This window comes from Zeus faber, assembly GCF_960531495.2.
Source record: "Zeus faber genome assembly, chromosome: 21".
Lineage (NCBI taxonomy): Eukaryota > Metazoa > Chordata > Actinopteri > Zeiformes > Zeidae > Zeus > Zeus faber.
Genome location: NC_137208.1, coordinates 19969081 through 19981580, shown reverse-complemented (window position 1 = coordinate 19981580; position 12500 = coordinate 19969081). Strand labels below are relative to the sequence as shown.

At 45.0% G+C, this 12500-nt stretch overlaps 1 protein-coding gene across 3 annotated transcripts in view; it reads left to right on the top strand.

Annotated features, from left to right (window-relative positions):
- atp5f1c (ATP synthase F1 subunit gamma) overlaps positions 1-12436 on the top strand; it is a gene marked incomplete at its 3' end in the record, with an annotated part of 64394 nt that extends 51958 nt beyond the window's left edge. The window contains exons 1-9 of one of the 3 annotated variants that reach the window (XM_080022497.1): positions 4161-4246; positions 5210-5244; positions 6571-6702; positions 6792-6999; positions 8367-8510; positions 9586-9650; positions 9946-10101; positions 10622-10718; positions 12244-12436. In XM_080022497.1, coding sequence (XP_079878623.1) covers positions 4206-4246; positions 5210-5244; positions 6571-6702; positions 6792-6999; positions 8367-8510; positions 9586-9650; positions 9946-10101; positions 10622-10718; positions 12244-12247 — 882 coding nt within the window. In that variant the 5' untranslated portion in view covers positions 4161-4205. Of the gene's footprint in view, positions 1-4160; positions 4247-5209; positions 5245-6570; positions 6703-6791; positions 7000-8366; positions 8511-9585; positions 9651-9945; positions 10102-10621; positions 10723-12243 lie in introns of those variants that run through there. The other 2 variants (XM_080022499.1, XM_080022498.1) reach the window with 2 other exon arrangements.
- Positions 12437-12500: the final 64 nt, after the last annotated feature.

Sequence of the window (12500 nt, the reverse complement as noted above, 5' to 3'; positions counted from 1 at the left end):
TCTATTCACAAGTCCGCGCCATCCATCCATCCATCCATCCATCCATCCATCCATCCATCCATCCATCCATCCGTGGCAGCAGGCTGAGCAAGGAGCTCCAGGCCCCCTTCTCCCCGGCAACGTTTTCCAGTTCCTCCTGGGGGACCCCGAGGAGTTCCCAGGCCAGCTGGGATATATATTCCCTCCAGCGCGTTCTGGGTCTATGTGCCCGGAAAACCTCCAAGGGAAGGCGCCCAGGGGGCATCCTGATCAGATGCCCGAACCACCTCAACTGGCTCCTTTCGACGCGAAGGAGGAGTGGCTCTACTCCGAGCTCCCTCCGGATGTCCGAGCCCTAAGGCTGAGCCCAGCCGCCCTACAGGGGAAACTCATTTTGGCCGCTTATATCACAATGTCGTTCTTTCGGTCACTGCCCAAAGCTCATGACCATAGGTGAGGGTTGGGACATAGATGGGCTGGTAAATTGAGAGCTTTGCCTTCCGGCTCAGCCCACATCAATGCTGACGCCGCACAGATCCGCCTGTCCATCTCGCGCTCCATTTTTCCCTCACCCGTGAACAAGGTCCCGAGATACTTGAACTCCTTCACTTGGGGCAGCAACTTGCTCCGCAATCCACCGTTTTCCGGTAGAGAACCATGGCCTCAGACTTGAAGGTGCTGAGTCTCATCACGACTACTTCACACTTGGCTGCAAACTGCCCCAGTGTGTGCTGGAGCCGCCACAAAACCACATCATCTGCAAAAAGCAGAGATGCAATTCTGAGGTTCCCAAACTGGACACTCTTCTCACCTCGGCTGCACCTTGAGATCCTGTCCATGAATATCACAAACAGAATCGGGGACAAGGGGCCACCTTGGCAGAGTCCAACACCCACTGAGAACGTGTTTGACTTTGTGCCGAGAATGTGAACACAGCTTTCACTTTGGTTGTACAAGGCCCGGATGGCTTGTACCAGCGGCCCCGGTACCCCATACTCCCTCAGTACCCCCCACAGGATCCCCTGAGGGACACGGTCGAAACCCTTCTCCAGGTCCACAAAACACACCCCCAGGTCCACAGACCCCCCCAGCAACCCTGCAAGGCTAGAGAGCTGGTCCACTGTTCCACGTCCAGGATGGAATCCGCATTGCTCCTCCTGATTCTGAGGTTTGACAATCGGCCGGAGCCTCCTTTCCAGCACCCTGGAGAAAACTTTGGAGGCTGAACAGTGTGATACCCCTATAATTGGAGCACACCCTCCGGTCCCCCGGTTTGCCACTCCACAGGTACTGTACCCGACATCCACGCGACACTGAAGAGGCATGTCAGCCAAGACGGCCCAACAATGTCCAGAGCCTTCAGCATCTCAGGGCAAATCTCGGCCACCCCCGGCGCCTTGCCACCGAGGAGCTTTTTGACTGCATCAGCAACATGGACGGGCAGGCAGGCATATGGACGACACTCGGGGTTCGTTATGGCCAACCCATGACTAGCACAGAAGTCCAATAACAAAGCACCACTCAGATTCAGATCATGCAGGCTGTTCCTCCCAATCACCCCCTTTCAGGTTTCTCCATCGTTGCCCACGTGAGCGTTGAAGTCTCCCAGTAGAACTATAGAGTCCCTAGGCAGAGCCCCTTCCAGGACGCCACCCAGAGACCCCAAGAAGTGCCGAATACTCTGAACTGGTGTTCGGTGCATAAGCACACACAACAGTCAGAGCTTTCCCCTTAGCAACTTGTAGTCTCATAGAGGCGACCCTCTCGTTCACTGGGGAGAACTCCAACACAGTGGCACTCAGTCGGGGGCTCGTGAGTATCCCCACACTCGCCCGGTGCCAATCACCCTGGGCAACTCCGGAAAAGGAGAGAGTCCAGCCCCTCTTCAGTAGTTTGGTTCCAAAGCCAGTGCTGTGCATAGAAGTGAGTCCAACTACATCTAGTTGGTACCGCTCCACCTCCTGCACCAGCTCAGGCTCCTTCCCTGCCAGAGAGGTGACATTCCACGTCACTAGAACTAGTCTACGATGCCGAGGATCAGCAGGCCCAGGCCCCTGCCTTTGCTTGCACCTGACCCCATTGCCTATCCCTATTTTTTTGGGCTGTGCCAGGCCGAGGCCCCATGGGTCAAGGCCTGGCCACCAGACGCTCGCCGGCGAGCTCCCCTCCCAGGTCTGGCTCCAGGAGGGGACCCCGGTTAGGAGGGGGCACCGGTCCAGGAGGGAGCCCCGTCCGAGCCAGCAGACCCAATTGACTCTTGTTCATTGTTCTCACTTGTGCATCACATCATCATCATCGTCACTGCGCATTACACTGAATCAGAAAACGCATCCAACAGTTGGATATTATCTCCTAGTGCCCGTCGGATGAACTGCGTCTCGTTCTTTTTGTGTTTGAAAATAAAAGATTTCTGACATATATGTCAGAACATTAGGGAGCTTGTTTTTTCAGAACAACAGTGAGTAGTTTGCTCAGCTGGACATTTACCTTGTTCCATGAATGAGTTTAAAAATTCCTACATATAGTGTTAGCAAAATGCGAAAAGAAAAAAAAAAACAATGAATTTATATCAAACAAATTTTTTTTTATTGATAGTACACATGGTATATCAAATAATACCCAACATACATATATATATATATATATATATATATATATATGTCACGTTAAAAAAAAATATATATACAATCAATATATATGTATCTAAAATAACTAAATAAATGTATTTGTATGTATTGATTGTATGTATATATATATTTTTTTCTTTTTTCTTATTTACTTAGTTTCTAAGCCCAGTTCCATAATAAAAAAATGACTTCCTGTTGAAATTACGGACCTGAAAATTGTCGTAAAAGTTGATTCAAGTTCTGTTTAGAGAATACTTCTGAGTGAATATAGTCATCTTACACTATATTTCAGGAGGGAAAAAATTGACATATTTATATGCAGATGGATCTGGCCAAATTGGAGGCCTCCGTTATCACGTTTGTATGTGCACGTTGCGGCGAAGTGAAGTGATTCCAACGAACAAATGGTGGGAAAATCAAGCTGCTTGTTTTTTTTCTGAGTTGCTTGTCGGGGAGGAAGATGCGCAGAACAGAAGGCATTGGAGGCCGATGCTCCACCGTGGCCACCCCTCATGGGAGCAGCCGGAGAGAAGGAGGAGAAGACTTGTCAGGAACCTTCCATCGCGAGCGTTGCGTGGCGATTAATCCCGTTGTTGTGACGTCACAAAGCCGCCGACGTCACTGAGCCGGACACGGTTCGATAGGCCCGTCCCGTGAAACCAGCACGCCTCGATATGGATACGCACGGTTGAGCTATTGAGAAGAATTAAGAGATATAAGTGGAGAACTAGAGCTGTTAACAAAGGAATAGACAGATATTATCATAAGATTAGACAGGTAATTGCACTACTTTACATACTTATACATAGGCCATATTTAACTCATTTGTCTGTCTAGCTATATATATATATATATATATATATATATATATATATATAAATATTGTGAATTATTATGATTATTTCTCTTCCTACTTTGTTTGGCACAACTGAGTGCAAGCTGAGCAAACTATCTGACATATTTTGTGACACGAAGTCAATACACCGGCCGCCAGAGCGGGGTGAGTTTTCGGATTCAGTCTAAAGCGGGGAATCTCGATTTGCGAGCGATCAGGGCCGTGAGTGCCATTCGTTATGCGATCAAATCGGGCATCATTTTGATTGAATGTGACTGATTCGCACGTTCGCTTTCAACCGAAAGTTAATACTTTTTACAGGATGTATTTATTTTTTATTTTTTGGATTCATTCCGTGCATTTCTCCATCATAACAAATTGAGGGAATGAGCCTGAACGACTTTCTGGGCTCGTCGGTTCGCGTCTCCGCCTCAATGAACAAAGAGCGACACGATTCTGGTGAGGATTCCATTCACAGCTCGGAGCCACACCGACTCTTCTCCCTCGCGTTGCGCTTCGAACCAGACGAACGACGGCTCGGCAAATCCAACGAATCTCTTTGCAGCCGCCAAGAAGAACCGAGTCTGAAAGAAGAGGCGAGCCGCGCATCACCCAAGACAAACTGCTTCCGGCACGCCACAACCTCCCGGGGGCGCTCGGGAAATCACGCGAGAACCACCGGCCAATTCCTTCTTCGCCCCCCCCCCCCCCCTCTTCTCCTACGCAGGCGCAGTGCTGTGCCTCTGACCTTCATAGACGCAGCCATGTTCGCCAGGACCAGCGTGTCGGTGTTCGTCCCCCAATGGTAACGTTCGTTTTCCGCCCAGAGCCGGCGCGTTATGAACGCCCTTAAATGTGCGGGAGTGTCGGCTGCAGGTTGAGGCCGCGTGTGTGTTTTATAGTCGACGGTAAGGCCGGTTCTTCGTTGCAAGGACGCGGCAACCCGCAGGCCACGGCTGGCGAATGACAGCCGTGCGGGGCAGAGGGATATGGCCAAGTTCGGCGGGTTAGCTTGCGTTAGCATACGTTAGCGTAGCCGGTCTTCGTTTATTTTGATCAGATTTTTACCCGCGCTCCTTGAACCGCGGCTTATCATTAAAACCCGCCTGAGTTAACCTGACCTTACCTTGTCTGAGCTTCGTTTGGCCGAGCGTATTCAAGCCTATCTCACCCAGTCCCGGGCTTAGTTTAGCCTCGCCTAGCTAACCAGGTTGACTTTTACCAGCCGCCGGGTTGTGACATTGTGTTAGCCGTCCGCAAACTCTGTATACACGTTTCATATGCGAAAGGTCTTCATCCAACCATTTGAAATCGGTCATAACCGAATGTCTGCGTGAACTTTAGGACTGTCACAATGAAGGCAATTCAATTGACGAGTAATCGCCATACAAATGGTCGCGGTTAACAATTCAAATGTATTTGATGTTCATCTTATGCCCCTGTAAAAGTGGGATTAAATGAAATTTATATATAGTGCAGTGATACACGTCTTCCCATTTCAGATTAGCCCTTTATGGGAACAGTTAATATATTTAGTAGCCTCCACCCAACTGATGGGAACGCACCTCGTTCACATTGTGTTTATTGCAATATTTTTAACATTGGTTCAGAATTCCCCTTAAATTTGGGTGCGAACGTCTAGTTGTGGAATCTGACAAGTTTACTAAAAGTTGCAATCAGCTCAAATAACCACAATCGTAATAATCGTGACCCCTCTAGTGATGTCCCCTAAACACCAACCCTCTGACGCCTTTCTTTTGCTTTGCAGTGGGCAGGTCAGGAGCATGGCCACCCTGAAGGACAGTAAGTATATCTTCTTTCCATAACTCCAGGTGCTGGAATTAAATGCAGGACCTCTCTGATATAAAATCATGTTTATGTTCAAATTGAAAAGAACTGTCATAGATATTGTTTTGTCATGTCTATGCTAGATACAGTAAGTAGACTTGGGCTATATCCAAAATGTTACATCGTGATTCAGTCCCGTTCAAATATTGCGTTACACAATATTAGAGTTGTTGTTGACCGGGGAGATAGGCAGGCAGTCACAGAGAAAGTGTTCCCATTATGCACGATTGTGCACTGCGTTTCTTTGGTTTCATTCAACAAATATATTTTTATATGTGTGAATCGTCCGCACCCGGACACAGAAGCGGGCATGGCTCTCCGTGTGCACGGTTCCCTGTTCCTCCCAATAAAACAACTACAGTCAGTGTGGATACAGGCCATGGAGGAATGGGGCACGACTCGTAGACGGATAAAATTATGTTCTGCACATAAGCCATTGAGGGGGGGGGGGGGTTTGGCAGATGTAAAACAAAATAACCTACTTCTAAAATAAAAACACTGTTGTGACGTGCCGGTCGTGTTCGCATCGCTAACGCGTGTGTTGTTGGTGCTGTTGGAGCTGCAACTTAATCACTATCCGTGCCACCACGTTCAAATCCTCCATCTGCTTCCTCACTGCATACGGCCACATACTGTACATCCTCTCTGTGCAGGCAAGTCAATGGGCTCAGTCTGTCACTCCCTGTGGTCCCACCGAAGGGGGTGTTGGGGGTGTTTCGACATTATGGAAAATATTGCATATGCTTGCGAATATCGCCATATTGGTTATTATAGAATATAGCCTAACAGTGAGTGAACTCTCCCTCTTAATTCAAATTTAATTCAAGAGGCTGCGTCTAGATTGCCTAAGCAAATGAAAAACAAATCTAAAATGAGAGTGAAAAATGTGTGATATCTGGATATTATCTGTACCAGGGTTCTTACCAGGCCCTTGAAGTGCTTGAAATTCATCCTCAGAAATATAAATGCTGGAATACCTTGAAAATAGCCCCCTTTGTTTGCTGAATGCTTGAAAAGTCCTTGAGAAAAATGTGATAATTGAAATCCTGTGATATTCCCCCCCGGTTTGTTATTCAAATTCTAACGTAATAAATCATTTCCAGAATAGATTTTCGACATAGACTATGCCAGGGAAATGTGAATTTAATTCACAATGGTTTGTAATAGACTTATAATAGATGACAATGAGATTAATAATAGATATATAGAAGTATGTAATAGTGATACCAATATAAATAATAGACAATGATACTAAGATTGTATTATATTTTCTCCTTCTAGTCACCATTAGGTTGAAGTCCATCAAGAACATTCAGAAAATCACCAAGTCCATGAAGATGGTGGCTGCGGCCAAGTACGCCCGCGCTGAGAGGCAGCTCAAACCCGCCCGCGTCTACGGCACCGGCGCCATGGGTACGCCGCCTATGATTTTAAAACGATCTGAAACCCAAATCTACAACACGTACGTGTGCCGACCTAAATTTTTGATCCCCGCCCTCTAGCCCTGTACGAGAAGGCCGAGATAAATGTGCCGCAGGACAAGGCCTCCAAGCATCTGATCATCGGCGTCTCCTCCGACCGCGGCCTCTGTGGCGCTATCCACTCCAACGTGGCCAAAGCCATCAAGGCCCAGATCGCCAGTCTGACCGGCTCCGGCAGTGAGGTGATGGTGGTCAACGTGGGAGACAAGCTGAGGGGCCTGCTGCACAGGTATGATGGCCGGGAAGAGAAGGGGGGACGGGGTGATGGAGGGAATGATGGGGTGGATTAGGTGGAGATGAGACACATTCTTAAATAGTGAGACCAAGTGGATGGATGGATGGATGGATGGATAGATGGTTGGATAGATGGTAAGTTGGATGGATGCAGAGAGAGTTGGATGCATAGAGTAGTGTTCGACCAATATGGGTCTTTAAATGCCGATACCGATATTTGTTTGTCTGAGGCTGCTGATACTGATATTTTGTGCCAATATTCAATATCGTTTAATTGGAAATTCTTTAAGCCCCTAAAAATTCTAAAAAGTGTAGTATTAATTCCAGGATAGATTACAGCCTTCAATTGAAGAATTCCCTTTTTTTTCCCCATTTCAGTTTCATAAATAGTAAAAGAAAATTCATAAAGTCTGTGTACCGCCCAGCCCTACAGAGGGCTGGGCGGTACATTCTTTATTCTTTATTATTTTTCGGTTCGGAGGTCTATGGCGTTGACAGGTCGATTTGTAATTAAACGCCAATATCGGCCCGATATATCAGAAATACCGCGGTCACGTGATGTCACCATGGGGTTGAACTTGTGACCGTCATCACCACAAGTAATAAAATATATCACTTTTTTTGTATTTCCTTTTTTTGCTGATGGTGTGTGTGTGTGTGTGTGTGTGTGTGTGTGTGTGAGATATAAACACAATCATTGTTTAGTTATTATCATTGACTGTCTTCCATCTTATGTTTGAAGGTTTCTGGAGAAACAGTTTCAGTTTCTCTGCTCGTCAATTGAGCTTTGTGTGCTGCGCGGGAGGGGGCGGGACAGTCCATTCAACATAGGGGGATTTATTTTGTGTGTCCCCGATTATTATTAGTTATTTCTAAGGGCTATACCCGACTCAGAATTTTGTCAGTCGAATTGGATTTGGCTGTTCAATTTAAAAGCACTTTGCAGAAGATCACCAGTGGTTGATTTTCAAGATTATAAAAAAAAAAAAAAAATCATAACATTTCAAAAGACTCAAGTTTATTTTTTTCAAGATCTTAAAACACCTGGAATTTGGCACATCACCGATATGACAGCCAATCAACACGTTTTGTTGACATCAATGAAATATCCTCTTATTAAGATGTATGAACTGTTGAGAAAGTGCCGCAACAGACCAAATGTGTTGTGATAAAAGCATTACGGTGCTGGAGACAGTTTGATTATGCTCCTTGAAAGTGCAGGAAGATGCCTTGGATGTCACCTGTGTGTAAATCACTATAAGATATATTTGTGAACAACAAAGTCGAAGAAGTGAAGTGCTGAACATAGTTTTAATTTATTATTGATTATTAAAAAAAAACCCGGCCTCTCTCTCTCCCCAGGACCCATAGAGAGCACATCATGCTGAACTGCAAGGAGGTGGGCCGCAAGCCCCCCACCTTCACCGATGCCTCCATCATCGCCAGCGAGCTGCTCAACTCCGGCTACGAGTTCGACCAGGGCTCCGTCATCTACAACAGATTCAAGTGCGAGGGGAGAGGGGGGGAAATAAACCAAAAACTAGGCCTGGGCCATCGTGCGAAATTCCAATCTGGAATAAAGGAGAAAACGGGACAGTCCCTTAACTAAGTTGTGTTTTAAAAAAAACAAAAACAAAAAGCAAAACATAAATTGTTTCATACAAGTAGGAAACAAACAAAAATAAAAATCTAAAATGAAAACCGGCACGTGAACTGGCACACCCGCGCACCGCTGTCTGGAGGAGAAATAAATAAAACTCCACTCCAATTATCTGAGACCATTTCTACCGCAGACGTTGGCGTGTAAATAGACAGGAATAGCTGTGTCATTCCATCACTTCATGTCCAATTTAGAATCCAAAATCAGAAGTTATTGACTTTTTTTTAATACAAGAACAATTTTAGGCAATGAACATCACAAATAATCAATAATTCCAAAATTGCTTTGAGCGGAGAGGGAGAGAGTACCCCCCCCCCCCCCCCTCTACCCTCCGCTCCGGCTCTGAGGGATACGTTTCACAGTAAACTGCACTTACATCGTAGCAATGCACACACTTTTCCTGGCAGGTAAAAAACAAAAACAAGAAAAAAGCATCTGTCATTATGTCAATTGCGATTGTATATATATTATATGTATATTTTATACATTATATTATTCTTATTATTCTTATTATTCATTTAATAATATTCAGGGTTCTTACCAGGTCTTTAGGTGCTTCTTTTTTGGATGAATTGAAGTACTGGAATACCTTGAAAATAGCCCCTTTTGTGCTGAAGTGCTTGAAAAGTCCTTAAGGGGAAAAAAAAAAACACAGCATCATTAAAAACCTGTTATATTCCTCCCTGGTCCTGTTATTCAAATTGTAATGTAATAAAACATTTTCCAGAAATATCTAATGAGATTAACATTACATTTTTATTGATAAAGGTCACGTTGAAAATGTATTTGTTTTGCGTGAAGACGTTGAATTTAATTTTGCAATGCTTTGTAATAAGAGCCTGTTGGGTTTTTTGGGGGGGGGGGGTTTCCCTCCTTTGTGACCTCAAAATCTTAAAAATCTCTGCTTTCCTCCTGCTGCAGGTCTGTCATCTCCTACAAGACGGAGAACAAGCCTGTGTTCTCCATCGACACCGTGGCTAATTCCGGTATGGTATCATTTCTCAAAGTATAATAAATGATGAAAACAAATATGCACCTTTTTTTTTTTTAAACTGCTGTTTTCTTCTGTCCGACACCTTTTTTTTATTGGTGATGCTGCAACACTGACTGGTAAACAGTGTACTTTTGTGTTGTTTCTTATCTCATTTTAATTTGAGTATCTTTCTCAACTGGACTGTTCTTTGCTGCCCTAACGCCTGAATTTCCCGCCGGGGATTAATAAAGTCTTATCTTACGGCCGTTTCCGGTGATCGCCTATCGTCGTGCCGCCCGCTCTCGCAGAGAGCATGGGCGTCTATGACGACATCGACGCCGACGTGCTGAGAAACTACCAGGAGTTCGCCTTGGTCAACATCATCTACTTCGGCTTGAAGGAGTCCACCACCAGTGAGCAGAGCGCCAGGATGACGGCCATGGACAGCGCCTCCAAGAACGCCTGTGAGTACCCTGCTTTGGGTTGTTGCGTCACTCGCCAGGGAAACACTGAAAATGAAGACAAATGTGCATCAAACCTGAAAACGAACTAAAATAATTGAAGCATCTGACAACATGCAATAAACCTAAAAAGTAACTAAATATTTTTGAAAGATTTGTCAATTTGTAATGAATCAAGCAATTTTACTGGGGAAGGTTTTTTGCAATAGACAATAATACAAAATGTTAAACAATATAATAACAAAAAAATAACTGGGTAGAAATAGCATTATATGCAATAAACCGAAAAATTAACAAACAATAAAATAAACCAACAAATGAACTGAGGGAAAAATGGGGGGAAAAAAGCCAAAATGCAATAAAACATTACTGGGGAGAAAATAAGCGAAATAATAAAATAAAACTAAAATGAGAAATCATTTCAAACAGTGTTAATTTTGTGAAATCGTTGGAATCCATCATTATGTTTTGATTCACGGTGCATTTCTAACAATGACGCTTCCTTCTCCCCCCCAACCCACAGCCGACATGATTGACAAGCTGACCCTGACCTTCAACCGCACCAGGCAGGCCGTCATCACCAAGGAGCTCATTGAGATCATCTCTGGAGCCGCCGCTCTGTAAGTTCTGCTTGGGCGAGAGCTCTTATCTATGTAACTTTCTTTTATTTACATTTTTTATTATTATTATTTTTTTTAACCTGCACGCAGCGACGCGAGCCTTTCCAATAGAAACACAAGATAAAACAACTTAGAAATGTTTTAGTAAAGAGTGCAATCACTCAATGTGTCCTGCGGGAAAATAACCCCTGGGACGGCCGTGTCCCGGGCCGGCTCCTCCTGAGGGCGAGACGGGCTTATTATTTTATTGTTTTATTGTTTTATTTGACGTGTCCTTGTGGAAGTAAAACAGTGTGAAATGAGGACACTTTCTCAGTGACTTCTCTTGCCTCGCTCCCCGCTCGCCTCCCGTTTCCACACTCTCTGACTCTCTGCCGGGAGCCCGCCCCCCAGGCACCTGGACCAATTACACTAGTTATTTGTGACAGACTATTCTCAGCAGTTTTTACACCTTAAACTTATTTATTTATTTTCCTTCAATATAAAGATACCAAAACCGAACCGTTACCGTGGCCCCAAAACTGTGAGACAAACTGAACTGTGGCCCCACTGTAGCCTTGCATCCCTAACGCTTATATACATGTATACATGAAACCTGTGTACATACATATGTACAGACATGTATTTGTACTTACCGAAGATAGAAATGTTAAATGCCTGCGAAAACATGGCCCTTGTGAAAGAAAATGATACTTGGCCCAATGAACAGATCCTGACACTCTTGACATTACAAGATTTGCAAAGTAAAGAAAATGTATTAAAAACAAAACAACCTTCAGATTTAGCTGTAGCTCTTTGTTTTTGTTTTTTTTTTCTCGCCCTTTCGCACAAAATAATAACTGGACTGAGTCTGTTGGCTCCATGTTTTCTGAGTTGCCGCTCCTCTTCTAACATTCAACCATTTTTTTTTTTCCTTCCGTTTTCACCCCTCGACGTGATTTCATTTCACCGGCTGCTCTGCTCTACTTTTCACTCCTCCACATATTCCAAGCTTTTATTTCTTTCTTCCAAGCGGCATGAACTCCTTTGACCCCCCCCCCCCCAGCCCTGAGCTCTTACTTTTCATCTTCTGCTTCATCATATTATCACCTCCTCTCCTCTCTGACGTCATGTGCTCCTTCCTCCCCCTCCGCTCAACCCAGGACCTGATGCGTAGATAAAACCAGAGGAGGTAAAGCGTTGCCCGGGGCCCCCGGGGGCCAAGATGCCGCCATCCCTTCCTGTCGTTCCCGTTAGCGCCGGAGCTTCTCCGACCTTCAGTAGTTCCATATGTAGTGTCTAGAGGGTGCAGTGGTTGACACGGTTACCTCGTCATTATTATATATCTGATAGTCCACCCTTAGAAAATAGACTTGAGTGCATTCCTAACGCCTCACAGGTTTTCCAGAAACCCTTAGGAGTTTTAGGCACCTTTTTATTTTTATTTTTTTTTAATTTACGTTGTAGTTTTGAAAAAACGTGTCTTTGATTGTGTTTTTCACATCCTGCTGTGTTGTTTTTGTCCCCCCCCCCCCCCCCTTTCCAGATAAATGGTCGGTACCGTCCCGTGGTCCGCCTCGCACGCTCTACGGCGCCGTCGGAGAAGCTGTCGTCGACATTCTGAACATTTGTGCTTCTATTTGTAAAATATATTAAAGAATAAACCTCTTTCGGAGAGCCGTGAACGCTCCACATGTCCCATCTGTTTTGTCCTGACAATAAATACTTACGACCAGAAATGAACAAACGAGTGATGACGTTTTTTTATCAGTAGGGGGAACAAAAGGTGTTACTTGGTCTATT